The sequence below is a fragment of the Artemia franciscana genome, chromosome 3 (genome assembly GCF_032884065.1).
Source record: "Artemia franciscana chromosome 3, ASM3288406v1, whole genome shotgun sequence".
Classification (NCBI taxonomy): Eukaryota; Metazoa; Arthropoda; class Branchiopoda; order Anostraca; family Artemiidae; genus Artemia; species Artemia franciscana.
Window position 1 is genome coordinate 49,512,453 of NC_088865.1, and position 25,889 is coordinate 49,538,341.

Genomic DNA, 25,889 nt, shown 5'->3' on the forward strand with positions numbered 1-25,889 from the left:
GCTGATATTCTAGAGCCAGTAGCTGAGACCTGGTGCCTTCTTTAAAACTTAACCGTATGAAAATATCAGACAGTACTTTGTAGATAACGCTAGTAGTTTAGGGTGGAAGCGCTTAACTTAGTTCTGTAGATACGTTTTTAAGTGTTTAATTTCATTATTCTTTACAAAATTCTTTCTTACATTCACGTTCTTTATGGCAATTATTGGCTAATCTGGGTTTAAAGATTTAAGATGTTCCGCGAAAATATTATCAAGTTCACACAAAAGTATTCTTGCAGCAGTTTCAGGCTACTGCACAAATATCACCTTCCTAAAATAAGAGTTTGGTTTTGGTCTATTTAACCTAACTAGATATTCAGATTGAGGGGTATGAGTTATACAGAAATGAATCTTCTGATAAGTGAATTTTGAAAACGAAAAGACTTGTTTGAGGTACTTTTTGTTCCATACCTGGTAGCTGACATGTCAATCTACCTCTATTTTACCTTTCAGACCCGCTTCCTTTGATACTTTAATATCAATCTTTCAAGCCTATGGGTACATTCCAGATTCAACAAAAAGTTACTAGAAGTTATTCAAAACTAAACTATTCGCTCCGCCTGACATTGTCATAATTACTGAATCGACAAAATTTTTAATTTGCCTTTATAGAAACATACATAGTTGAGAAGAATCTTTAGCGAAGTAAATATGCTTCGCTGTCGTCAATGGTATTGCTGTCAGATTAAAACATACTGAAAATATTAGTGGAGTGAAATAGAGTTACACGCAATTGAAAATTATTAAGGCATTGCCCTTAAAAAGTTAATAAGCCCTTTGCTACATAACAACAATTCGCGGTACATTTCAACTTTTAGTCACTTTTGCAGTTAATGTAAAGTCACTACGGCTTACAACCCAGAATATACCCTATTCATCTGTTTCCAAGCTGTTTTTGATTCTTTGAATAAATCGTCTGTAATTTTGTGACAGTCTCAAACAATTTTCTCATGTTCATCATTATCACATAGTCCTCTATAGTTTTCTTTCCAGTTCCAATCAGCAATTTATTTTGAAGGTACAGTTACTCGACTTTGTTGTCTTTTTGAAACATGGTCCACACTAACTGAAGGATTTTGTAAAACTGTGACAATTGTAAAAATGAACGTGAATCGTTGTTTCCTGCTTGAAATCATGGATATGTCAACGTGGTGTTAGTGGTATATCAAACAGTTCGTGGTAACGAACTGTAGTAAGGAGTGACCCGGCTCAATAGTAAACGAAACTCTAAAAAACGGAATTTTGATGCTAAAAGATACATCAAAAGAATCGGATTTTCATGCTGATTTTAAATATATAAGTTTCATCAAAATTAGTCTTTGTCATCAAAAGTTAGGAGCCTGAGAAAATTTGTATCATTTTGGAAAATAGGGGGAAACACCCCCTAAAAGTCATAGAATCTTAACGAAAATCACACCATTGCATTCAGCGTATCAGAAAACCCTATAGCGAAAATTTCAAGCTCCTATCTACAAAAATGTGGAATTTCATATTTTTTGCCAGAAGACAGATCACGGGTGCGTGTTTATTTGTTTTTTTGTTGTTTTTTTTTCCCAGGGGTCATCGTATGGACCAAGTGGTCCTAGGATGTCGCAAGAGGGCTCATTCTAACGAAAATGAAAAGTTCTATTGCCCTTTTTAAGTGACCAAAAAATTGGAGGGCACCTAGGCCCCCTCCCACGCTCATTTTTGTCCCAAATCAACGGATCAAAATTTTGAGATAGCCATTTTGTTCCACATAGGCAAAAAACATAATAACTATGTCTTTGGGGATGACTTACCCCCCACAGTCCCTGGGGGAGAGGCTGCAAGTTGCAAACTTTGACCAGTCTTTACCTACAGTAATGGTTATTGGGAAGCGTACAGACGTTTTCAGGGGGATTTTTTTGGTTTGCGGGTGGGGTTGAGGGGAGGGGGCTTTGTGGGAGGATCTTTCTTTGGAGTAATATGTCATGGGGGAAGAGAAATTCAATGAAAAGGGAGCGAGATTTTCTAGTATTACTATAAAAAAAAAAACAATGAAAAAATAAACATGAAAAAGTTTTTTTAATTGAAAGGAAGGAGTAGCATTGAAACTTGCAACGAACAGAGATTACTACGCATATGAGGGGTTCTAAAAATACTTTAGCATAAAGAGCGAGATATTTAGGAGAAGATAAATACCTCGCTCTTTATGCTAAAGTATTTTTAGTAATTTAAACTATTTATTCTACGGCCTTTCTGATTCAGGGGTTATTATTAAAGAATTGAGACAACATTTAAGATTTAGTTTAAAGAGCGAGATATTAACGAGGGGACAAACCCCCTCATATACATAATAAAAATATAAGAATATAAAAGTTTGCTACGTAAGTTAATTCTTAAGTTACGTATAATTTTTACTAATAAAAACTTTCGTTAAAAATTAAAAGTTCTAGCTGCCTTTTTAAGTAACCGAAAAATTGGAGCGCAACTAGGCCTTCTTCCCCACCCCTTGTTTCTCAAAATCGTCTGATCAAAACTAAGAGAAAGCCATTTAGCCAAAAAAAGAATTAATATGGAAATTGAATTTTAATGATTTATGTGTGGAGAGCCAAAATCAAACATGCATTAATTCAAAAACATTCAGAAATTAAATAAAAAAAACTAGTTTTTTTAACTGAAAGTAAGGAGCGACATTAAAACTCAAAATGAACAGAAATTACTCTTTATATGAAATGGGTTGTCCCCTCCGCAATCCCTCGCTCTTTACGCTAAAGTTTGACTCTTTGCCACAATTCTACTTTTTAAAACAATTAAAAACTTTAGCGTAAAGAGCGAGGGATTGCGGAGGGTACAACCCATTTCATATACGGAGTAATTTCTGTTCGTTTTAAGTTTTAATGTCGCTCCTTACTTTCAGTTAAAAAAACTAGTTTTTTTTTATTTAATTCACGTGGAATACAACATAAGTTTGACAAAAGGGGATAGAAAAACCCCTTCGTTGGGAGTCGAACCCATGAGCCATCTGGTACAACTACACCAGGGGAACTTTAAAGGCATTAGATGTAAACTAATGTAGCTCTAAATTTTTCTTCACCCACTAAAAATAGGCCTATGTGACAAGTATTATACATTTTTTTTAAGATTTTTAACCTGACTGACCACTCCCATGCTCTTCCATTTTATAATTATATGACCTTTCAGCGTGTCTTACACGATGCAAAATTCATCCATCATTATTTAGATATGTTCAATATTCTTTCTCATTTTTTTTCTTATCTTCTTTAAGCTGCTGTTGTGGTTTTTGGAATTATATTTGCTAACCTTTAATCTGACAATCTTTAAGCTGACAACCTTTAATCTGAAGAAACTTTTTTTTTTCATAATAAGGGGATAAATACCGCTCTTCAAAAGTTTTATTTGTATCCATTTCAGTGTCTTTACAAGTATCTTAATAGTACTCATCTTTGCTTCTCATAAGCCCCCGGCCGTGGTTTGCTCCAAATGAGTTCCATTAGACCATAGTAAAGATTCCTTTCTTTGGCTTTCTGGTGCTTAGTTATCTTAATTAACCACCGAAGGCCATTTGGGCGAGAATTATGCTAGGGCAGAATCGAAGAAAAGAAAAAATCTTTTCTTTAAGCAAAGATTTGAACGATTACTTTCTTTCTTGATTCTGATGTCAATTTTATACTATAAAAGCGGAAATGGTGAAAACTTGATTTGAAAAGAAAATGTTAGCCCAAATTTACAGCCAATGGAAGATTGATCAATGTTAGAGCAAAATGTATACATCCTTTAGTTTAAAGTTTGAGTTTCTTGCCGTTGGCCAACTTTCTAATGTAACTTCAAAGAAAGGCTAACAGGAAAAAACCTTCAATTTCTTTAGCATTTTAGAACTATTAAAGCTTAGGAGGTGCGTTTGATACTTTTCCCCTATTTCCATTTAAATATAAATAATAACCTCAAATATTCATTTGGAACTATAAACAGAAATGGCATTTAAATGTGGATGGCAGCCCAAGGGGCCCGTGAGAATAAGCTCTTTTTGGTAAACTTTCTAGTGATAGAGGAGGAAGCGTCACATATTTTAAGCACTTCTAGATTTTTATTCTAATTTGGCAGAATAACTTCAGACTCTTGTACATACTATAAATCTCTTTTTCAGCTCTCACACTGTTGGCTCTGACTCAAGGATAATTAAAAATCTTTCTTTTCACCCCAGGCATGGGATGCACGCAGCTTTTTAAAATTTAATTGCATATTCATCAATACGGCAAAAACACTGAGGAGATTAAGGTCCTATAGCCTTCCAGTAAAAAAAAGAAAAACTCTTTATTGTGTCAATGCTTTTGCGCTGTCTATGATTATTTAGGGTTTCATTTGACTGAGTTTATTCATTTGAGGTTTTGTGCACGTGCTTGTAGCCTTAGAACCTGCTGCTAGGGGGGAGGAATGTCAGTGGAAGGTCGGGAAGGTAAGTCTCTGTAGAGGAAGAAGAAAGGGGCCTAATAAAGACAATGACATAGAAAGATAATGGGGTATAAAGTACTGGCAATTATAAAAATACTTCGTTTTCTATTTTCTAACAAGTGTTCAGCAAAGAGTCCGTTTAGAGCGGGTAGGAGGTAGAGCGGGTAGCTGCCTCCCATACATTTACTATAATTTCTACTAATTTTGATTTTTAACGTCACTCTTTCAATGCATTAAAGTATCTTCTTTTACTTTCTAAATAAATATTCCAATTAAAATTTTGCTGATATCATTCTTATTTAATTTTAGACTGGCTTGTACTTCTCTTGGCTTGGCTTTTACACTATGATGCTGGTCCCTGCATCTGTAGCTGGATTAATTGCTTTTCTCTATGGTGCTTTCACTTTGGACTCTGATTCAAACGTGACGAGGTATTTAGAATATTAGATTCTAAAAATGTATTAGAATATAAGAGACAATTCATAATAAATTTCACTAACATCAAGTTTAAAGACGATAATGAATGAGTTTGTTGTCGTGTTAATACATCTGTTTAAATCTACGAGTAGCTCAGTTGTACAGAGTTTCCATCCATAGGGATTTATCACTATTTCTAGTGATTTTTTTTTTATCGACTAGTGATTTTTAGTAATTTTGCTTCTAAAGTTAGTAATTTATTTCTAAACCTAACGATTTATCTATCCTTGAAGCATAAATTTAAGCGAATAAATCATCAAGTAAGCTAATTATCGAAAGCAAAAGGGATGCTCTAGCAAGAATTAGCTGACAGTCCATAAAATCCGAAACTATTCTCTTTGTTCTGTCTCAGAAACCATAACTGGTCAAAATTTAAGAGATACTGGGTTGATAAAATTGGTAAGCACCGAATTGCATAATTAGGCATTAAACAACTGATTTACAGAAGGAGATTAAAATTAAGTAATTGCTTTGTTGTCATTTTATTTTATTAGTAAAAACTTAATGATAATTCAGCTACAGCTTTGACATTTAGTGGTTAACACATAATAAATTTAGACCGGACCCATTGTAAAGTAAGTTTGTGTCTTTTGCTTAGATCAATCTAATAATACATCAATCTGTTAATACGGTAACGCCATTCTATATTAAATTGAATCCAAAATCTACCAATGAAATATATAAAAAACTTTTAACATAAAAATAACAATAAAACTCCAAATATTGTGGCTTCACATCTGGAAGCCTTAATGAACGGGAAAAAATTAAAAAAAAAAACAACAAAGTCTAAATTAAACAAAACATGGAAAAACAAAGAAAACACACACACACTCTACAGAAAAACAAAAGCAAAAGGAATGCTATAAGGATATTCACATTTAAACAATTTCCAATTACAAAACAATGCACAAGCAGGAATGGATCGAAGCAACTAGGCCAGGGGAGATGAGATCTTATTTATACGACTCCTAAAGCATATTATACGGCTCACGAAAAAACTTTATACATTAATCCTTTATCATTTAAACATATATACGGAGAAAACGACAAACTAAAACGGAAAAATTCATGCTTAAATATGTAACTAAGAACAGCTAATTTGTCTTCACATCTTCTTCAAAATGGACCACTGCTGGACAATATTGTTTAAGTCAATGGCATCGGTGCCGTTTTTCTCATCCCCCAACAACATAATGGAACATAGTCAAGAATCAACCATGACAGGTCTCAAAAAATTATTAACAAACTTGAGCTTGCTAAATCTTCTTTTGGAAGCAGCAACTGCAACATTTGTTGTCATGGTCAATTTACTAGGACGATTAGCTTGCTTAAACCGATGTTGCCAGTGATTTCCTTCACCTACAACTTCTTTGAAGCAAGTGGGGCTGTGGCAAAACTGAAAATGAACTTCAAGCTCTACTTAAAGAGCAGTAGAATCTAGAGCTTATTTTTGGTTTTGGAAACAACATTGTTGCTAGCTCAATATCTACAACCTAAACTCTTTTCTTAAAGTAGGCTGAAGTAAGGAGCAAAATGGCTTAATGTTGACAAGGTAAGTTCCTAGGTTATCTCCCATCATTGCAGTTAACCTATCAAGGAGGATTCTGAAATTTTGTCTATAGAAATAATAGAAATAGAATTGAGATCTCGACTTGACTCTGAGCTTGGATGCCATTAAATAAAAAAAAACTAGTTTTTTTAACTGAAAGTAAGGAGCGACATTAAAACTTAAAACGAACAGAAATTACTCCGTATATGAAATGGGTTGTCCCCTCCGCGTCCCACGCTCTTTACGCTAAAGTTTGACTCTTTGCAACAATTCTACTTTTTAAAACAATTAAAAACTTTAGCGTAAAGAGCGTGGGATGCAGAGGGGACAACCCATTTCATATACGGAGTAATTTCTGTTCGTTTTAAGTTTTAATGTCGCTCCTTACTTTCAGTTAAAAAAACTAGTTTTTTTTATTTAATTTCTGAACGTTTTTGAATTAATGCATGTTTGATTTTGGCTCTCCGCACATAAATTATTGAAATGAAATTAGTATATTAATTTTTTTTTTTTTGGCTAAATGGCTTTCTCTTAGTTTTGATCAGACGATTTTGAGAAATAAGGGGTGGGGAAGGAGGCCTAGCTGCCCTCCAATTTTTTGGTTACTTAAAAAGGCTACTAGAACTTTTAATATTCAACGAACGTTTTTATTAGTAAAAAATATACGTAACTTAAGAATTAACTTACGTAACCAACTTTTATATTCTAATATTTTTATTATGTGTACGAGGGGGTTTGTACCCTCGTTAATACCTCGCTCTTTACACTAAATCGTAAGTTTTGTCCCAACTCTTTAAGAATGACCCCTGAATCAAAAAGGCCGTAGAATAAATAGTTGAAATCACTAAAAATATTTTAGCAGAAAGAGCGAGGTATTTATCTCCTCCTAAATACCTCGCTCTTTATGCTAAAGTATTTTTAGAACCCCTCATATGCGTAATAATCTCTGTTCGTTTTAAATTTCAATGCTATTCCTTACTTTCATTTGAAAAAACGTTTTCATGTTTATTTTTTCATTGTTTTTTTATAGTAATGCTAGAAAATCATGCTCCCTTTTCATTGAATTTTTCTTCCCCCATGATATATTCCTCAAAGGAAAGATCCTCCCACAAAGCCCTCTCCCATCAACCCCACCCCCCAAACCAAAAAATCCCCATGAAAACGTCTGTACACTTCCCGATAACCATTACTATATGTAAACATTGGTCAAAGTTTGTAACTTACAGCCCCTCCCTCAGGGATTGTGGGGGAGTAAGTCATTCCCAAAGACATAGTTATTATGGTTTTCGACTATGCTGAACAAATTGGCTATCTTAAAATTTTAATCTGTTGACTTTTGGAAAAAAAATGAGCATGGGAGGGGGCCTATTTGCCCTCCAAGTTTTTTGGTCACTTAAAAAGGACACTAGAACTTTTCATTTCCGTCAGAATGAGCCCTCTCGCGACATTCTAGGACCACTTGGTCGATAAGATGACCCCTGGGAAAAAAACACAAAAAAAAAAAACAAATAAACACGCACCCGTGATTTGTCTTCTGGCAAGAAATACAAAATTCCACAATTTTTAGATAGGAGCTTGAAATTTTTGCAATAGAGTTCTCTGATATACCGAATGCGATAGTGTGATTTTCGTTAAGATTCTATGACTTTTAGGGGATGTTTCCCCCTTTTTTCCAAAATAGGACAAATTTTCTCAGGCTCGTAACTTTTGATGACAAAGACTAAATTAATTGAAACTTATATATTTAGAATCAGCGTAAAAATTCGATTCTTTTGATGTATCTTTTAGCATCAAAATTCCGTTTTTTAGAATTTCGTTTACTATTGAGCCGGGTCGCCCCTTACTACAGTTCCTTACCACGAACTGTTTGAAAAGAAAATAATTCGGTATTTCGGGGCTTCTGACATTATTACTCCTTTGCGGAAGTTAGGCTCAAAATTGAAAAAGGATTATATTTTTTCTCTGGGCCCCTTCCACCTCTTAGTTCGTTTATTTTCCCGTTAGTTTTCACCTGTTTTCGCTTGATAGTTGTGTTATCTCTTAGCAGTTCTTTCGTTAGTTGAGTTATGGTTGTGGTATATATGTTTTATCGCTCGTATAGTTGTGTTATTTTCAAATTATACTCCATAATAGAGAGGCTCCGAACACCCAGCATTGTATGTTAAGCTCTTAATTTGACGTTTTTTTCTAACGTGACCACATTCGTCCTGCGCCCTTTTCATTGAATTTTTTCCCCCATGGCATATTTCTCCAAGGAAAGATCCTCCCATATAGCCCCCTCCCTCAACCCTACCCCCAAAACCAAAAAAATCCCCCTGAAAACGTCTGTACACTTCCCAATAACCATTATTATATGTAAACACTGGTTGAAGTTTGTAACTTGCAACCCCTCCCCCAGGGACTATGGGGGAGTAAGTCATCCCCAAAAACATAGTTATTATGATTTTCGACTATGCTAAACAAAATGGCTATCTCAAAATTTTGATCCGTTGACTTTGGGAAAAAAATGAGCGTGGGAGGGGGCCTAGATGCCCTCCAATTTTTTTGGTCACTTAAAAAGGGCACTAGAACTTTTCCTTTCCGTTAGAATGAGCCCTCTTGCGACATTCTAGGAACACTTGGTCGATACGATGACCCCTGGGGAAAAAAAACAAAAAAACAAAAAAAAAACAAAAAAAAAAACAAACAAATAAACACGCACCCGTGATTTGTCTTCTGGCAAAAAATGCAAAATTCCACATTTTTGCAGATAGGAGCTTGAAACTTCTACAGTAGGGTTCTCTGATACTCTGAATCTGATGGTGTCATTTTCGTTAAGATCCTACGACGTTTAGGGGGTGTTTCCCCCTATTTTCCTAAATAAGGCAAATTTTCTCAGGCTCGTAACTTTTGATGGCTAAGACTAAACTTGATGAAACTTATATATTTAAAATCAGCATTAAAATGCGATTCTTTTGATGTAGCTATTGATATCAAAATTCAATTTTTTAGAGTTTTGGTTCCTATTGAGCCGGATCGCTCCTTACTACAGTTCGTTACCACGAACTGTTTGAAAACAAGATGGTCCAAAACAACCAGGACTCCTTGAGTCCTGATTGAATTAAATAAAAAAAAACAAGTTTTTGTAACGGAAAGACATTAAAACTTGAAACGAAGAGAAATTATTCCGTAAATTAAAGGGGCTTTTCCTCCTCAACGCCTCGCTCTTTACGCTAAGGTTTGACCCTTTCTCTTAACTCCACTTTTTAAAACAGTAAGAAAGTCTAGCGTAAAGAGCGGGCGTTGAGGAGGAAAAGCCCCTTTCATATACGGAGTAATTTCTGTTCGTTTTAAGTTTTAATGTCGCTCCTTACTTTCCGTTACAAAAACATTTTTTTTTTATTTAATTTCTGGACGTTTTTGAATTAATGCATGTTTTGATCTTGGCTCACCGTACATAAATAATTAAAACAAAATTTGCATATTAATTAATTGCAATTAATCGGAAGATTTTGGGAAAAAAGAAGCGAAGGAGGATGCCTAGTTGCCCTCCAAGTTTTTGATTACTTAAAAAAGAAACTAGAACTTTTAATTTTCTACAAATATTTTCATTGGTAAAAAATATTCGTAACTTACGAATTAACTTACGTAACAAACTTCTATATTCGTATGTTTTTATTGCGTATGTGAGGGGGTTCAACCCTCGTCGATACCTCGCTCTTTACACTAAAGCTTAGATTGTGTCCCAATTCCTTAAGAATACCTCTGAATCACAAAGGCCGTAGAATTAATAGTTGAAATTACTAAAAATATTTTAGCGTAAAGAGTGAGGTATAAGGAGGAGGTAAACCCCTCATATGCGTAATAATTCTTGTTCGTTTTAAGTTTTAATGCTGCTCCTTACTTTCAGTAGAAAATACTTTTCATATTTATTTTTTCATTGTTTTTTCAAATAAAGCTAGAAAATCCTGCGTCCCCTTCATTGAAATTCTCTTCCCCCAAGAGAAGTCTCTCCATGGAAATATCCTCCCATGTAACCCCCTCCCCCTCAACTCTCCCCCTAAACCAAAAAAATCCCCCTGAAAACGTCTGTATACTTCCCAGTAACCATTACTATATGTAAACACAGGTCAAAGTTTTCAACTGGCAGCCCCTCCCACGAGGACTTCAGGGGAATAAGTCGTCCCTAAAGACATAGTTATTAGGTGTTTCGACTATGGTGAATAAAATGGCTATCTCAGAATTTTGATCTGGTGACTTTGGGGAAAATATGAGCGTGGGAGGGGGCCTAGGTGCCCTCCAATTTTTCGGTAACTTAAAAAGGGCACTAGAACTTTTAATTTACGTTAGAATGAGCCCTCTCGCAGTATTCTAGGACCACTCATTCGATACGATCACCCCTGGGGAAAAAAAATAAAATAAAATAAAATAAACAAATAAACACGTATCCGTGATCTGTCTTCTGGCAAAAAATGCGAAATTCCACATTTTTGTAGATAGGAGCTTGAAACTTCTACATAAGGGTTCTTTGATACGCTGAATCTGATGGTGTGATTTTCGTTAAGATTGTATGGCTTCTAGGGGGTGTTTCCTCCTATTTTCTAAAATGAGGCAAAATATCTCAGGCTCGTGACTATTGATAAGTATAACTGATCTGGGTGAAACTTGTATATTTAAAATCAGCATTAAAATGCGATTCTTTTGATGTAACTATTGGTATCAAAATTCCATTTTTTAGAGTTTCGGTTACTATTGAGCCGGGTTGCTCCTTACTACAGTCGTTACCACGAACTGTTTGACTTCGCCGAGGTAAGGATGCCGGGGCTGTTTTGAAAAACTGTTCATTTTAGTTTTATTGATTTTATCCTCTTGTAAGTTGTTTTTTTCTTATTTGTATTGCTGAGGACAGCCCTTGGACATAAGGTCGAAATATCCATTCTAATTTGTTTCCCACTGTCTTAAAAAATTCCCTATTGTTTTTCTTGTTTTTGGTGTTTGTGATGGAAAGGTAGTGTGGTCTTTGTTGTAAACTGATATAATTTAAATGACTCTGCTTAAAAAAAATTATGAAAATTACATTTAAACGATAAAACGGATCTGTTTGATTTACATTTGAATTCGGTTTTCGATATCTGCTGCTGAAGTTCTGTATTTCTTTACCGGGAAGTTCGAACATGCAAAAGTCGTTCCAGGAAAAGGAAAACACAACTTGGATTGTCTCTGAATTGAGCATCTGGAACCTCAATGAGGTCAAAATAAACGCCTTATGCGAATTTAAAAAAAAATCAAGGGGATGAATCATCCCCTCCCCTTTGAGCCATGTCTGTACATAAGGCACATGCCAGGATGTCTGCTATATACAAGCGTAAATTAATTTTCTGATACGGGACTTTTATTAAAACGAAATAATATTTTTGTTTAAAAATCTTAAGTATGCCCTAGATTAAATTAATTAAGAACAAATTAAAGATCAAGAAACTTTTGTGTTTGATAAATTTAATAAATTTTCTGCGTTGCTGAATAAGCCTATTGATTTTTTTTAAGATTATTACATCTTACATTTTAAAGTCAAACTTGTGTAAGGCTGAATCCGCAAAATTCCTTGGTCTTCTTTACTAGTAAAAGTAAATATAGTTTCAGCCTTTTTTTCATTAAACTATGATAAACTAAATTAAATCAATATTCACCTTTGTCTGTATTTATTTTAATTTTCTTATACGAAATTTGTTTCTATACAATTTTCATAATTTCAATAAGACTTTGTAATAGCCCAAGACAATTATTATTTAAACTTGCTCCATCCATTATTATATTACAGTACGGAAGATCATACAGACTTCTTTTGGAGTTTATTTTCTAAATCTTGTTGAGGTCTTCCGCCATAATATTTTCGACAAGAACTATATACGCCACTCTGTGTATTCTATATATGGTATTCTATATATAGTATTATGTATATAGAATACTATATATAGAACTTATATAGAATATATATGTCTATATATAGAATATATTCTATATATTCGGTATTCTATATACGCCACTCTATGAGTTTTTTGGAATTGCATCTTTGCTTGAATTTACTAAAGGTCTTGTAGATATTTTGGTTTAAAAGCAGCTTTAATATTCTCTTTTTAATTCCTTTGTTAAATCTTGTGATATAACTGAGACAAAAAAGAAAAAAGTATATAATAATTTTTTTTTTTTAATTTCATTCATGTTTTTCGAAATCCTAGCTGGTGTCCCAGTAATTATATTAGCTCAACTTCAACTAGAACAAAAAGGATATAGTTTGTAAATAACCAGGTAAAAAATTGGGTTTTATATGGACAATGAAAAAATTCTAAAAACAAATCTTAAACATTTTGGTTATATCGCCATTAGCCAATCAAACATCCACAGATCGTGGAGATTAGCAAGTGGTACCAATCCAGGAAAATATGGGTGGGGGGGATGATGATTTTTGTTTCGACTCTTTTTATAAGGATATTACAAAAAACTTATTTTCCAACACTAAGGAGGGAATTTCCCTAAGAAAAATATGAAACACCAAAATAAAGACATTTTTTTTTAATCTAGGGGAATAATTACACCACCTCCCCATTGGTGTTCTCTTACAAATACAGAAGAGAGAATAATGAGGACTTTTTTCCAAGACAGTAGTGTCTTCCGTCGAAAATAATGAAGAAACAAATTAATAATATTAACGAAACATCGTTAATAGCATATAAAGCTACTAAAACCGGCAATTTCAAATGTTAAAGTATGTTGTCTGTTGAAACAGCTATTTATAATTCGGTGATTTTGTTGCTGATTTAGTGATTTCCTTTCAAAAATCAAGTGATTTGTTTTTTCACCTAATGGTAACCCTTCATTTAGATCTTGAAGCCTTAGTCCATAGAGCCATATCATCATAACTTGATTCTAGCATCGGTGGGTGCGACTTGTATTAGTAGTGACAAGCTACTGCTCAAAATAAATACGTGCTATTTGTGCACTAATAATGAACTAAGTGCTATTAAAGTGGTATTACGTGCTATTTTAGCGCTAATACTGCACTTTGATATACTAAATAGATACACGTTCTATTAGGAATTAGCATAAAGTGCATTAATTTTAGTAGTCACAGATAGAAATGAATAGACCATTTATGTTCATTTTAGGCTTAATGCGTTCAAATGACACAACGAGGGTAAACGTTAATATTGACAGACTATTCAGCTAAGTAAGAAATAAACTTACTTCTATGGTCAAAATTGCATCCTGAATACAATTTTACCAATTCTGGATATATTTGTACATTAGGGGAGAGGATAAAGTTTATTTCCAACGCAAATTAATGTTAAGTTTGAATTCAAGATGCAATTTTGACCATAGAGGTAAGTTTGTTTCTTAGCTATTTGAATAATCTTTTAATATAAACGTTTACTCAAAAGAGATCTATGTCAATTGCAGCCATATTCTTGTTTTTTCTTAAGTTTTTAAACAGTTTATGAAATAATTTCCTTGCCTATCCTTGGCACTAGACACACGTGTAGGGTGCGATTGATAACAGTGTGCCCGTGACCTCGTTTCTCAAAGCCTTGAGATTTTATACATATGTTCCATAAATTTCCTCAGTTTTTCACGTTTGTTCAAAAGTCACGAACTCCACTCAAGGTAAAAATTAGCCCCTACCCAAGAATACAGTCTCACGTCTGTATCTGACCGCTACGGGCTGAATTGCGTAGAAAAAAAAACAATCCATGTCCATTAAAATCCTGTAAGCCTAAGTATGTATATGATAAAACGTTGAAATGGGTCATATGTTGTCAAGACCTTCACAGGATTTCCAGGCCGTTATGTTAGGTAACAAGAAAATTGGCCAAGAAGATGGCGTGATTTATCTGAGCAGCATTATTAGTAAGGATGCAAGGGAAAAATCAAAGAAGAAATTACTGAGACACAAAACGTTTAAGGCCTAGAAGAAGAAGAACAATCAAAATAATATTTCCCCTTAAGTCGTCCTTGCGTTGACATATCAAGAATCTAAACTTTAAAAAGTAAGAAATACAAGATAAAAATTAAAATAAAAAGAAAAAAAATCAAACCAATACATAAAATAGCTACTGCAAAAAAACATGAAATAAGGATATATTTTTCCTTTGAATAGTATAGTATATCCAACACAGAAGTAACTGAAGTTGCTTTTGTGTTATACACAGGTGAAATATTCGTTTGCTTGTTCTTCATTTTCTTCCTGCTGGCAATAGAGGCGTTATTGTGTTGCGGAGCAACACTACTGCTTTCGTAGTTTTTTTTTTTTTTTTTTTTTCACCGTGATCAGCGACCTGTAGCTCCGAAGTGGTAAGAGTTAAAAATTTGAGATTTTTCAGAGGAAAGGGAAACGTGAAACAGAGTAAAAAAGTTCCAGAGAAGTTCCTAAAATTTCTAACAGTTTTCCATAAAAAAAAATAAACCGTGTCCCGTAGGGCACAGTTGCACGTGTTGCTCCGCAACTGTGCCCTAAGGAACAGGGCACAGTTGCTGCAACACTTCCCGTTGCACAGGCAACGGAGGTCTAGTTTTTCACAGTATTTTGTTGATTTTGATTTTTGTCAAGTATTTTGTTGACTTTGATTTTGTCACAGTAGGCTAGTTCAGCTTTATATCTTTTAGAAGCAGTACTACTACTGCCACTACTAACAACTCACCGCAGCACCAAGCCGCTTGAGGTCAACACAGCAACGCACTATCCTCCTTGATATCAATCTCTTCAAAGCTCCCCTCTTTACACCTTTCCAGAAAGTTCCTATTTCCTGTAAATCTTTCTCTATGACGTCCTCCTAGCCCCAACCACGGACGACCCGCTTTCCGTTTAGCCCTAGACGGTTAGCTGAAAAGGACAATCTTTGGCAACCTGTCATCCTTCATCCGCAGACCGTACCCTAGCCACCTCAACCTTTCTCTCATTATCAAACACTTCGTGGTAACAAACTGTAATTGAAGCGACCCGGATCAATAGTAACCGAAACGGAACTCTAAAAACGGAATTTTTATACCAATAGTTGCTCAAAAGAATCGCATTTTAATGCTGATTTTAAATGTATAAGTTTCACCAAGTTTAGTCGTACCCATCAAAAGTTACGAGCCTGAGAAACTTCGCCTTATTTTGTAAAATATTGAGAAACACCCCCTAAAAGTAAAAGAATCTTAACGCAAATCACGACATCAGATTCAGCGTATCAGAGAACCCTACTGTAAAACTTTCAAGCTCCTATCTACAAAACTGTGGAATTTTGTATTGTTTGCCAGAAGCCAGGTCACAAATGCGTGTTTTTTTTTTTTTTTTTTTTTTTTTTTTTTTTTCCCTGGGATGATTGTATCGATCCAGTGGTCTTAGAATGTCACAGGAGGGCTCATTCTAAGGAAATTAAAAATTCTAGTGCCTTTTTTAAGTGACAAAAAATTGGAGGGCACCTAGGCCCCCTCCCACGCTCATTTGTCCCTTCCTTGACGCCTCGCTCTTTACGCTAAAGTTTTTTATTGTTTTAAGAAGTAGAGTTGTGAGAAAGAGTCAAATTTTAGCGTAAAAAGTGAGACATCGAAGAGGAAACTACCCCTTTCATATACGGGATCATTTCTGTTCGTTTTAAGTTTTGATGTCACTCCTTACTTTCAGTTGAAAAAACTTGTTTCTTCTTATTTAATACCCCTAGAAAGCGGGATTTCGTACAACCTACTGTTTGAAATACAGTCAGTCAGCCATAAAGATGTAAAATTGAAATAGTTAAGGCGCATGGTTATTTTCCAGTTGGAAAAAGTTTGGAAGATCAGGAAGAAAACATTGCGAAATAGGATTAGAATGATGAAAGCTACAGTAATGGCAGTAGTCGTGTATGGCTTTGAAATATTGGGGCTTCAAAAGGCTGATAAAGATTTGCTAGATGTTTTCCAGAAGAATCGGGTAAGGATAGTCTTAGGTACCCGTTTGACTGACCATATATCGAACAGTAAGCGAAACAAAAAATACGGTTCGATCCCATTTTCTAGGGATACAACAAAAGAAAGGACAAGAAGACTGAACCATATATTGCAGATTGAGGATGAAAGATGTTCAAAGACGTTGCTCTTTTCGCCATCTGTCTGGGCCAAATAAAAATGAGGTCATCCACGAATGGGATAGGAAGTGATCATAAGAGAAGATTTAAGTGATATTGGAACTACATGAGGGGAGGGGTGAAGAGTGAAGCTTTAAAATGGTTTGAGTGAAGGGGTACGCACTGTTTAGTTGGCTAGAACTGGAGCTTAAAATGCATATTATCATTTTTGAAAAGTAAAAAAATTGACAAAAACATGGCTCAAAAAAAATGTCATTATTAAATTATGAATCTTGGCTAATATATGTGATATTAAATTTGTAATGTATATATGTCTATTTGAAAAAAATTAGTTGGTCTTTTGTAATAGCCAAGATCAATCTTTTTGTTGAGGTTTTTGTTCAATAAAGTATTCTCTAAAACTTTTTAAATTTTCAACCCTTGTTTTGAATTTTAAAGCAATTTCATCATTCTCTGTTTCTTCATAAGGATTGCCTTAGGTTTCAGTTACAAATTAGAATTTGTGGAATGGTTTTTACACAGCCTAACATAAGTCAAATAAAAAGGCATTTCCTAAGTATTTATCTCTTTATCAGTGGATCCAGGATTACTCCCAGCCTTCCATCATTTAGAGCAATAATTTTGGATCATTTATAGCATATAGATGCTCAGGGGGCAACAGCTCTTCTCTTACTTTTTGGCTTTAAATAAAATATTCATACGCTTACTTGTACGGGGAGAAGAGTCCCCCACAAAAAAATTGTCTGATATGACCCTTTTCTTGAAAATTTAATAATTGTCATCAGAAAAAATATTCCTGACATTTCCGAATTATTCGCTTTTTTTTCAGGGTTAATTAGTATTTTGTTGTATTTTATGATAAAGTTAAAGTTTGGTGCAAAAGTTGAGGGCCGTGGGCAAATTGCAGCTCCTTCATACTAAGAATAGCCCTGAATATTATACTTAAAATTCATAGAAATAGAAATTTAAAACCATTTTTTTCTAATGAAAGTCAACAACAATTTTTTAATTTAAAATGAACGAAAGTTTCTCGATATACGAAGTGAACTCCCACCCGGCTAAGCTTCATTTTTCACCCCAAATTTTTAGTGTATTATAGATACTAATGATATTCTCAAAACAAAATTCAAAATTAACTCCAGCATAAAGGGCACTAGTGGATTGGTAGCCCATCTCATATGTGCGGTAATTTACACTGTCAAAAAAATTAATAAGCAGAGTGCCCCCACGGTCAATGCCTAAGGTGTTACAATTGCCCAAAGTTGCGCGCTACACAGTGATTTTCGGTGCTTTAGTCAAAAAATTGACTGTAATAGTGCTAAAATAATGCCAAAATAGTATTTTCGTGCTATTTTGGCACTATTTTAGTAACCCTGGGTACCTGCAACAGTGCTAAACCTAATGAAATAATGCTAAAATAGTACTTTAGTGTTACAGATGACAACTATGTTAAAAAGTGTCTGAATAGACATATATCTATAGCATCTGCGTCTATTTACTGTTAAAAGCGTCTCTCTTTATTACCACTTGAAAAAATATTGCATTTTTAATTTAACAATGAAAAGGAGGAGGGACATGATGTTAATCCTTTACCAAGTCTGGATGGATTAATGTTGATGAAAATCTGTTTCTATTATTTGTTAGATATAAAAAACAAAGACGGTTTTGGTTTAATTTTTTTGGGAGGTTTTTGCAATTTTGTGAACTTATCTTTTATATGTTTCGGTCTTGAGGGAAATTAACAAACATATGAATAAGCTATTTATTTCTAGTCGTCGTAGCTGAGTGGATTGGTGCGCTGGATTTAGGATCCTTTGACCGAGAGGGCGAGGGTTCGAATTCTTGTGTACTCAATTATATAGTTGGGGATCGGATCATTGGCGTGACTCTGTAAGCTCAGCAAGAGTCAACCCAGCTTTATATGGGTACCTAGAGAAATCTGGGGAGGGTAAACAGGAAGGGTTTGCAAAAGCACGGGATTGTTGGCCCCCATCCCCTACACTTCCTGGCTGAAGGGCCAACAAACGGAGAATAGCACCACTGGTACGGACTGTAAGGTCCAGTGCCGTATTCTTTACCTTTAATACGTTTCTCATATTTTTGTACTGTAAAAGGATCCGTCCTGTAAAGTTATATTGTATATACTGAAAGGGTAATGCTTCTTTTTCTTTACTTTAGCAAGGAAATTTGTGGAAATGAAAAGGACTTGACAATGTGCCCACTTTGTGATCAAGTTTGTCCCTACTGGAAGCTTGGAGATTCATGCTTGTTTTCCAAAATTTCATACACTTTTGACAATCCAGCCACAGTTGTCTTTGCTGTCTTCATGTCCTTCTGGGGTAAGATACATTTTCATTTTCCAATAATTTACTCTATTTTGAATATGAAAACTATAGAAAATCAGCTTTTTCAAAAATCCACAGTGTCTCTGAAAGTTTCAGCTTCCTTTTATGTTTAGAGTATCCCTAGCTCCAAAGAATACCTGGAGAAATCTGGGTGAAAAGCAAGGGAAGTGTCGGATGATACGCCCCCAACCACACATTGCACTCCCATCCCAAGGCAGAAAATCAGGAGATTGGCACTTATGCATGGTCTGCATGCAAGAAAGTTTGTTTTTTGAGTAGTCATGGATTGAAAATTTACAAAAACCCAAACAAACTATAACTATATTCATTCCTGTTCTTTTCATGCATCTGCGTGATCAGTTCAAATGTTATCAAAATTATTTCTTTCTATATACTATGCAAATACAGATTATAGTCATGAGATGAAGGATATCAGAGAGTTGTTTTAGGGGAAGGAGTTGCAAACCAAAAACGGAAACATTTTGGGGGCCGCGAGTTCTGATTTTTAGCAATCTATTTGGATTTGGTCTAGATTGAATATATTTACTCTTAGTCCCCTCTTATCTACGGTTACCCCTTAGTCAGTAACATTAATAAATTTGATAATAATTAGATCTCCTGAAACCGTTTGACCTTATTCAATTAGGAACACTTTTAATTTAAGCTTAAATAAGACGGTGGCCCTCCCCCAGAGAATTTTTTGGTACTCGGTAAAATTTTCGCCGAAGACGAAAATATCGGCTGAAATTCTGCACAATTCCTGATTCTGCTGAAAATTTGGCTTAGATGAGGTAGCGATTCGGTAAACCCTACGAAGTTCACCCCCCCCCAAAAAAAATGAAAATAGGCTCGGGTCACCCTTGATCATAGGTATACTATACTTTAAGTCTCTGAAGTTCATATTCTGATTTGTTCATCGTTTGTTGGTCAGCATCGGCTCTGACCTCACACAATTTATTTCATTTGAAAATTTGTGAGAGAAATGCGAAAACAGAAAACAGATATTTTTGGAGAATTTACGCTGCTGAGCAAAGTGGTTATTACCTACGGCAATTTAAGACACCTAGTCGAGGGAGTGGTATTTATCATATAATTTTATTTTTGGGGTGAGACTAACAAAAACAAAAGGATGCCATTGGTTTACTTTGGTTTTTGAAATTTGCAGCTGTAAGCTGCCCCGGGCGCCCTGTCAAATGAGAGTGCGGCGGTCAGGATTTTTAAAGGCAATCGCAATAGGCACTTCCTATTCATACATTTTTTCGAAGGGTGAGGTTAAAGTTTTCCTTTGTACAAAGAACCTAGGGACTGGTCATGAGGAAAGTTTTCTTAGGCGTTCAATTTAGATGCAGTAAAAACACTAATATTAAAAGTTTCATTTGCTACTTTTTCTCTGAGTGAGAAAAGAGGATAGAATGTATCTTGACAACTAAAATGTAATGGGAGAAAACGGAATTGACCACCCGACTGATGCTTGTAGCCTGAGTTTGCGGGTTGTAAACCAAATTTCTAAAATAAAAAAAATGTTACATAAAGCCTTCTGAATTGCTATTGCTTCAGAAAAACCCATTAAATAATTGATTAACTCACGGTTAAGAAGGAAGAGCAAACAGGGATAAAGGCCTTGGACAGCTTATGAAAATCTTTGCATTTGTATTCTTTGCAAAAAAAAAACAATGCCCGAAAAATTTGCATTGCTTTCATTCCAGAATTAGGTTTCCGTATAAAATCTTTTTTTTATCATTTATCTTTGTTTTAAAACAGTTTCACAACTGCCAGTACGATCTTGACGCAACTTTAAACGCAACTACTGCACGATCTTGACGCAACTTTAAACGCAACTACTGCAAAAAACAAATTGCTAAGAAACGCTTGCATGTGTGATATCAATCCTAAAGACGTTAGATAATTGGTTTTCTCCCTAGATTTAATCAACCTAATTTATCATTGAAAATTATAAATCAATAATTTTGATTTAATTAAGTTGATGATGAATATAAAAGAACTATAGCGTCATCACAAAAACATAAAAATAAATACTAAATTAAATAAAGTATAAGAATTATTAAATATTTTGCAGATTTAATATTAAATTCAAAAACACTTGTAAAATAGTCTCTCCATTTATAAGCTAGACGCACCCAATTTATCATGTTTTCAGTAAAGCTTAAGTGACGCTCTAGCCTTTTTCGTAGGGAGAGGTGAGAAAACCAAACTTTTTTTTGTCACCTTTTTTTTATTTTTTAAGTTTGGTATTACTGCTCATTCTAACAGTTTTAGGTTTCGTTTTTCTTTTACATTAATTTCTGCCAATTTTAAGTTTGATATCTTCAAACTTAGACAATTTGTGATCTTTATTTGAGTTTGAATTTGAGTTAGTTGTACTTTGGATCACAGATTTGATTTCTAAGATCCAGGGATGGCTTACATCAGCCCCACCATATCTTTTTTAGCTTGGATTTTTCCTCAAAAAGGAGCTTTTACGGACGTAAAAACCAAACTGAAAAAAAGTCTGCTACAAAGACACAAGTAGCAATCTTCTTTAAGGCTGAGAACTATTTTAAAGGCAACGAGATATTTTTTTTACCAATGTTTTGCACTTTTTACAAGTAAGTGCAAAAATCAAAGGGTAAAAAACAAACCATAAAATCTATTAACAATAAGACGGGCAGTGAAAACAGCAAAAACCCTGCGGAGAAGCAGCAAAACTGGAAAATTTACAGTTGCAATTACCAAAGGCTAAATGCAGTTTCTTAAATGTCAAAGCTGCTCTTGCCTACCTTTTACTAAACCTTTACTACAAAGCTTTTCTAAAGCCTTTACTAAAGCTTTTCATATATCATGAAAAGAGAAATCACCAATGCAACAGCACAAACACATATATATATATTTGGATTGATCCTTAGGGGTCACGAAGTCAATGTTTAGGAACTCATTTCAGTCTTTGAGCTTTGAAGATTCTGTGTGTTAGATAGGTCCTGTGTGTAATTTAGTTTCGCGCTGTTTACTGTTATTCATTAAATAAATAAATAAAAAGGTTTTTTAACTGAAAGTAAGGATCGATATTAAAACGAAAAAAAATTATTCCGCATATGAAATAGGCTGTCAACTCTTCAAAGCCTCGCTCTTTACGCTAAAGTTTGACTCTTTTTTAAAACTCTACTTCTTATAGTAATAAAAAACTTTAGCGTAAGGAGTAGGGCGTTGAGGAGGAGACCTTCCCTTTCTTATACAGAAAATATATGTTCGTTTTCAGTTTTAATATCGCTCCTTACTTTCAGTTTAAAAAAACTAGTTTTTTGTTTAATTTATGAGCTTTTTCCCCCCTTTGTCTCCCTGTACATGACAAATTATAAGGAAATTTGTATATTAATTATTCCTTATATTAAGTGACCCCCCCCTTCTGCATGCCATGCTCTTTACTGCTAAACTTTTTAGCGCTTTAAAAATAAGCTTCCTATTGTAATTAAACGGCTCCTGTTTTTTAGTAGCCTTTCTTTAAAAAGAAATGGGACAAACAGTCAAACTTTAGCGTAAAGAGCAAGTATTGAAGAGGGAAAAAACCTTCATATTCGGAATAATTTCTGTTCATTTTGGGTTTTAATGTTGCTTCTTACTGTCAGTTAAGAAAAACTTGTTTTTTTTTTAATTTTCGGTTCTTTTTTAAATAATACAGGTAAATCTAGCTTAGCCTCCGTGAAATATATCCCCTCCCTCAAGGGAAACTTCTTGGAGAAAATTTCATCCCTTTCTGTCAAGTTCCCTCTAGACAGTTCCATCTTCCCTAAAAGTTCCCCATAAAATTTCTTGTGGACGATTCAGCCTGAAAAATTATACTTACCATACTTTCATTTGAAAGAGACTTTTAATCTTTAATCATTTTCTGGATCATTCCGGAGATGCCCCTTTCCGTAGATTTTTTTTTTGGAAATCAAAATACGCGGAAAATAGCTCCCGGATAATTTCCTGGAACATTTCCACATGTAGAATTGAGTTGGCAAAGATAATGTAAGAAAATTAACAAGGATTACGGATAATTCGCACAGAAGTTCCGTCAAATCCCCCCAGAATAAAATTAACCCTGGACAATTCCCTCCCCCGGGAAATTTTTCTTCCCAAGGAGGACTTTCCCAAGGGAAATCCACCCAAAGCACAAAATCATCTCGATCTTCCAGGAACTTTATTTCAATACGATCACCCCTGTGAAGAAAAAACAACAACAAAATCAAACAGTTCGTGGTAACGAACTGTAATAAGCAGCGACCCGGCTCAATAGTAAACGAATCTCTAAAAAACGGAATTTTTATACTAAAAGATACATTAAAAGGATCGGATTTTTACGCTGATTCTAGATATTTAAGTTTCGTCAAATTTAGTCTTACTCATCAGAAGTTACGAGCCTGAGAAAAATTTTTATTTATTTTTTTTTTGTTTTTTTTATTTCCCAGCTGTCATTGTATCGAGCAAATGGTGCTAAAATGGTCCTCGCAAGAGGGCTCATTCTAACAGAAATGAAAAGTTCTAGTGTCCTTTTTAAGTGGTCCTCACAAGAGGGCTCATTCTAACGGAAATGAATTCTAGTGCCCTTTTTAAGTGACCAAAAATTGGAGGGCACCTAGGCCCCCTCCCAAGCTCATTTTTTTCCCAAAGTTAACGGATCAAAATTTTGAGATAGCCATTTTGTTCAGCATAGTCGAAAAACATGATAACTATGTCTTTAGGGACGACTTACTTCACCACAGTCCCTGGGGGAGGGGCTGTAAGTCACAAGCTTTGGCCAGTGTTTACATACAGTAATGGTTATTGGGAAGTGTACCGACGTTTTCAAGGGGATTTTATGGTTGGGGAGGGGCTAAAGTTTTGTTTACTGTTTAATAAAGTAGAATTGAGAGAAAGAGTCAAACTTTAGCGTAAAGAGCGGGGTGTTGAGGAGGGAACAGCCCCTTTCAAGCACGGAGTAATTTCTGTTCGTTTTTAGTTTTAATGTCGCCCCTTACTCTCAGTTAGAAAAAAACTAGTTTTTTTTTAATAACAAATAAACACTCATCCGCGATCTGTCTTTTCGCAGAAATAGCGAAAATCTACATTTTTGTATATTGGAGCTTGAAACTTCCACAGTAGGGTTCTCGGGTACACTAAATCTGATTGTAATTTTCTTAATTTTAGGGGATGTTATTCCCCTATGTCAAAAATCAGGCAAATTTTCGCAGACTTGTAAGTTTTAATGGATAACACTAAACTTGATGAATCTTAAATATTTGGAATCAAACAGTTCGTGGTATCGAAACTCTAAAAAATTGAATTTTGATACCAATTGATACATCAAAATCATCAGATGTTTATGCTGATTTTAAATATATAAGTTTCATCAAGATTAATCTTGATCATCAAAAGGTATAGGCCTGAAAAAATTTGCCTTATTTTTGGAAAAAGGAGGAAACACCCCTGAAATCTTCATCATCAGAATCTTCATAAAATCACATAGCATCTTCATGCAAATCACATCATCAGATTCAGCGTATCAGAGAACTCTAGTATAGAGGTTTCAAGCTCCTATATGCAAAAATGTGGGATTTTGCCAGAAGAAATATCACAGATGCGTGTTTTTTCCCAGGGGTGATCGTATCAACCCAGTGGTCCTACAATGTCTCGAGAGGGCTCATTCGAACGGAAATCAAAAGTTCTAGTGTAAAGAGCGGGGTGCTGAGGAGGGGACAGCTCGATTTTTACGCTTAAGTTTTTTTTTTATTGCTTTCACAAGAGTTATTTATTCTAATTAAACCCGTTGTGATTCAGGGATTATTCTTAAAGGATTGGAACAAAATTTGAACTTTAGTTTAAAGAGCGAGGTATTGACTAGGAGGCAAACCTCCTTATATACATAATAAAAAGATACGAATATAGAAGCTCGTTATTTCGTAAGTTACGTATATTTATTATTAATTAAAGCATTCGAAAATAAAATTAAAAGTTCTAGTTCACTTTTTAAGTAACCAAAAAATTAGGGGGTAACTAGGCCCTCTCTCCGTCCCTTTTTCGCAAAATCGTACGATAAAAATTTTGAGAAAGCCATTCAGCCAAAAAAAGCAAAATTAATATAAAAATTTCGTTTTAACTATTCATGTACTGTGAACCAAAATCAAAACCTGCATTAATTCAAAAACGTTCAGAAATTAAATAAAAAAGAAGTTTTTTAACTGAGAGTAGGGAGCGACATTAAAACTTAAAACGAGCAGAAATTATGACCTATATGAAAGGGACTGTCTCCTCCTCAACGCCCCGCTCTTTACGCAAAATTTTGACTCTCTCTCACAACTCTACTTTTTAGAACAATAAAAGCTTTAGCGTAAAGAGCGGGGCGTTGAGGAGGAGACAGTTTCTTTCATATAAGTAATAATTTCTGCTCGTTTTAAGTTTTAATGTCGCTCCTTACTTTCATTTAAAAAAAAAGGTTTTTTTTTATTTAATCGACATAATAAGTTGATTCTTTTGATGTATCTGTTGATAGGGAAGTTTCATTTTTTAAAGTTTCGGTTACTATTGAGCCGAGTCACTCCTTACTTACGGTTCGTTACCACGAGCTGTTTGATAACAGCATAATTTTTTCTTATTTATAATTAATTTATATTTGTTTTATGTTTATTAGCAACTATTTTACTTGAACTTTGGAAGCGCAGACAAGCAAAAATCAGGTGGGAATGGGACCTACTTTATCCCCAACAGCTGGAAGATGAAGAAGTGAGACCTGAATATGAAAAATCAGCAAATGGTACTCGAATCAGTCCGATAACAGGCGAAGAAGAACCTTATGTAAAACCATCAAGCAAAAATCTTCGGTACTTTCTCTCCATAACCGGAGTACTGCTAATTGTAAGTAGGCTCTGTAAGTATGTGTGTGCCACGCAAATCTTCAACATCTCCTGGGGAAGAAGCTTACCCTTTTAAAGAATGGGGCACACGGCCCAGAAT

General features: G+C 34.7%; 1 protein-coding gene across 1 annotated transcript in view; it reads left to right on the forward strand.

The window, feature by feature from the left end:
• LOC136025365 (anoctamin-5-like) overlaps positions 1-25,889 on the forward strand; it is a 92,400-nt gene that overhangs the window by 39,024 nt on the left and 27,487 nt on the right. The window contains exons 8-10 of the mRNA XM_065701320.1: positions 4,783-4,904; positions 18,757-18,917; positions 25,567-25,790. Of these exons, the coding sequence (XP_065557392.1) occupies positions 4,783-4,904; positions 18,757-18,917; positions 25,567-25,790 (507 nt within the window). The remainder of the gene's footprint in view (positions 1-4,782; positions 4,905-18,756; positions 18,918-25,566; positions 25,791-25,889) is intronic.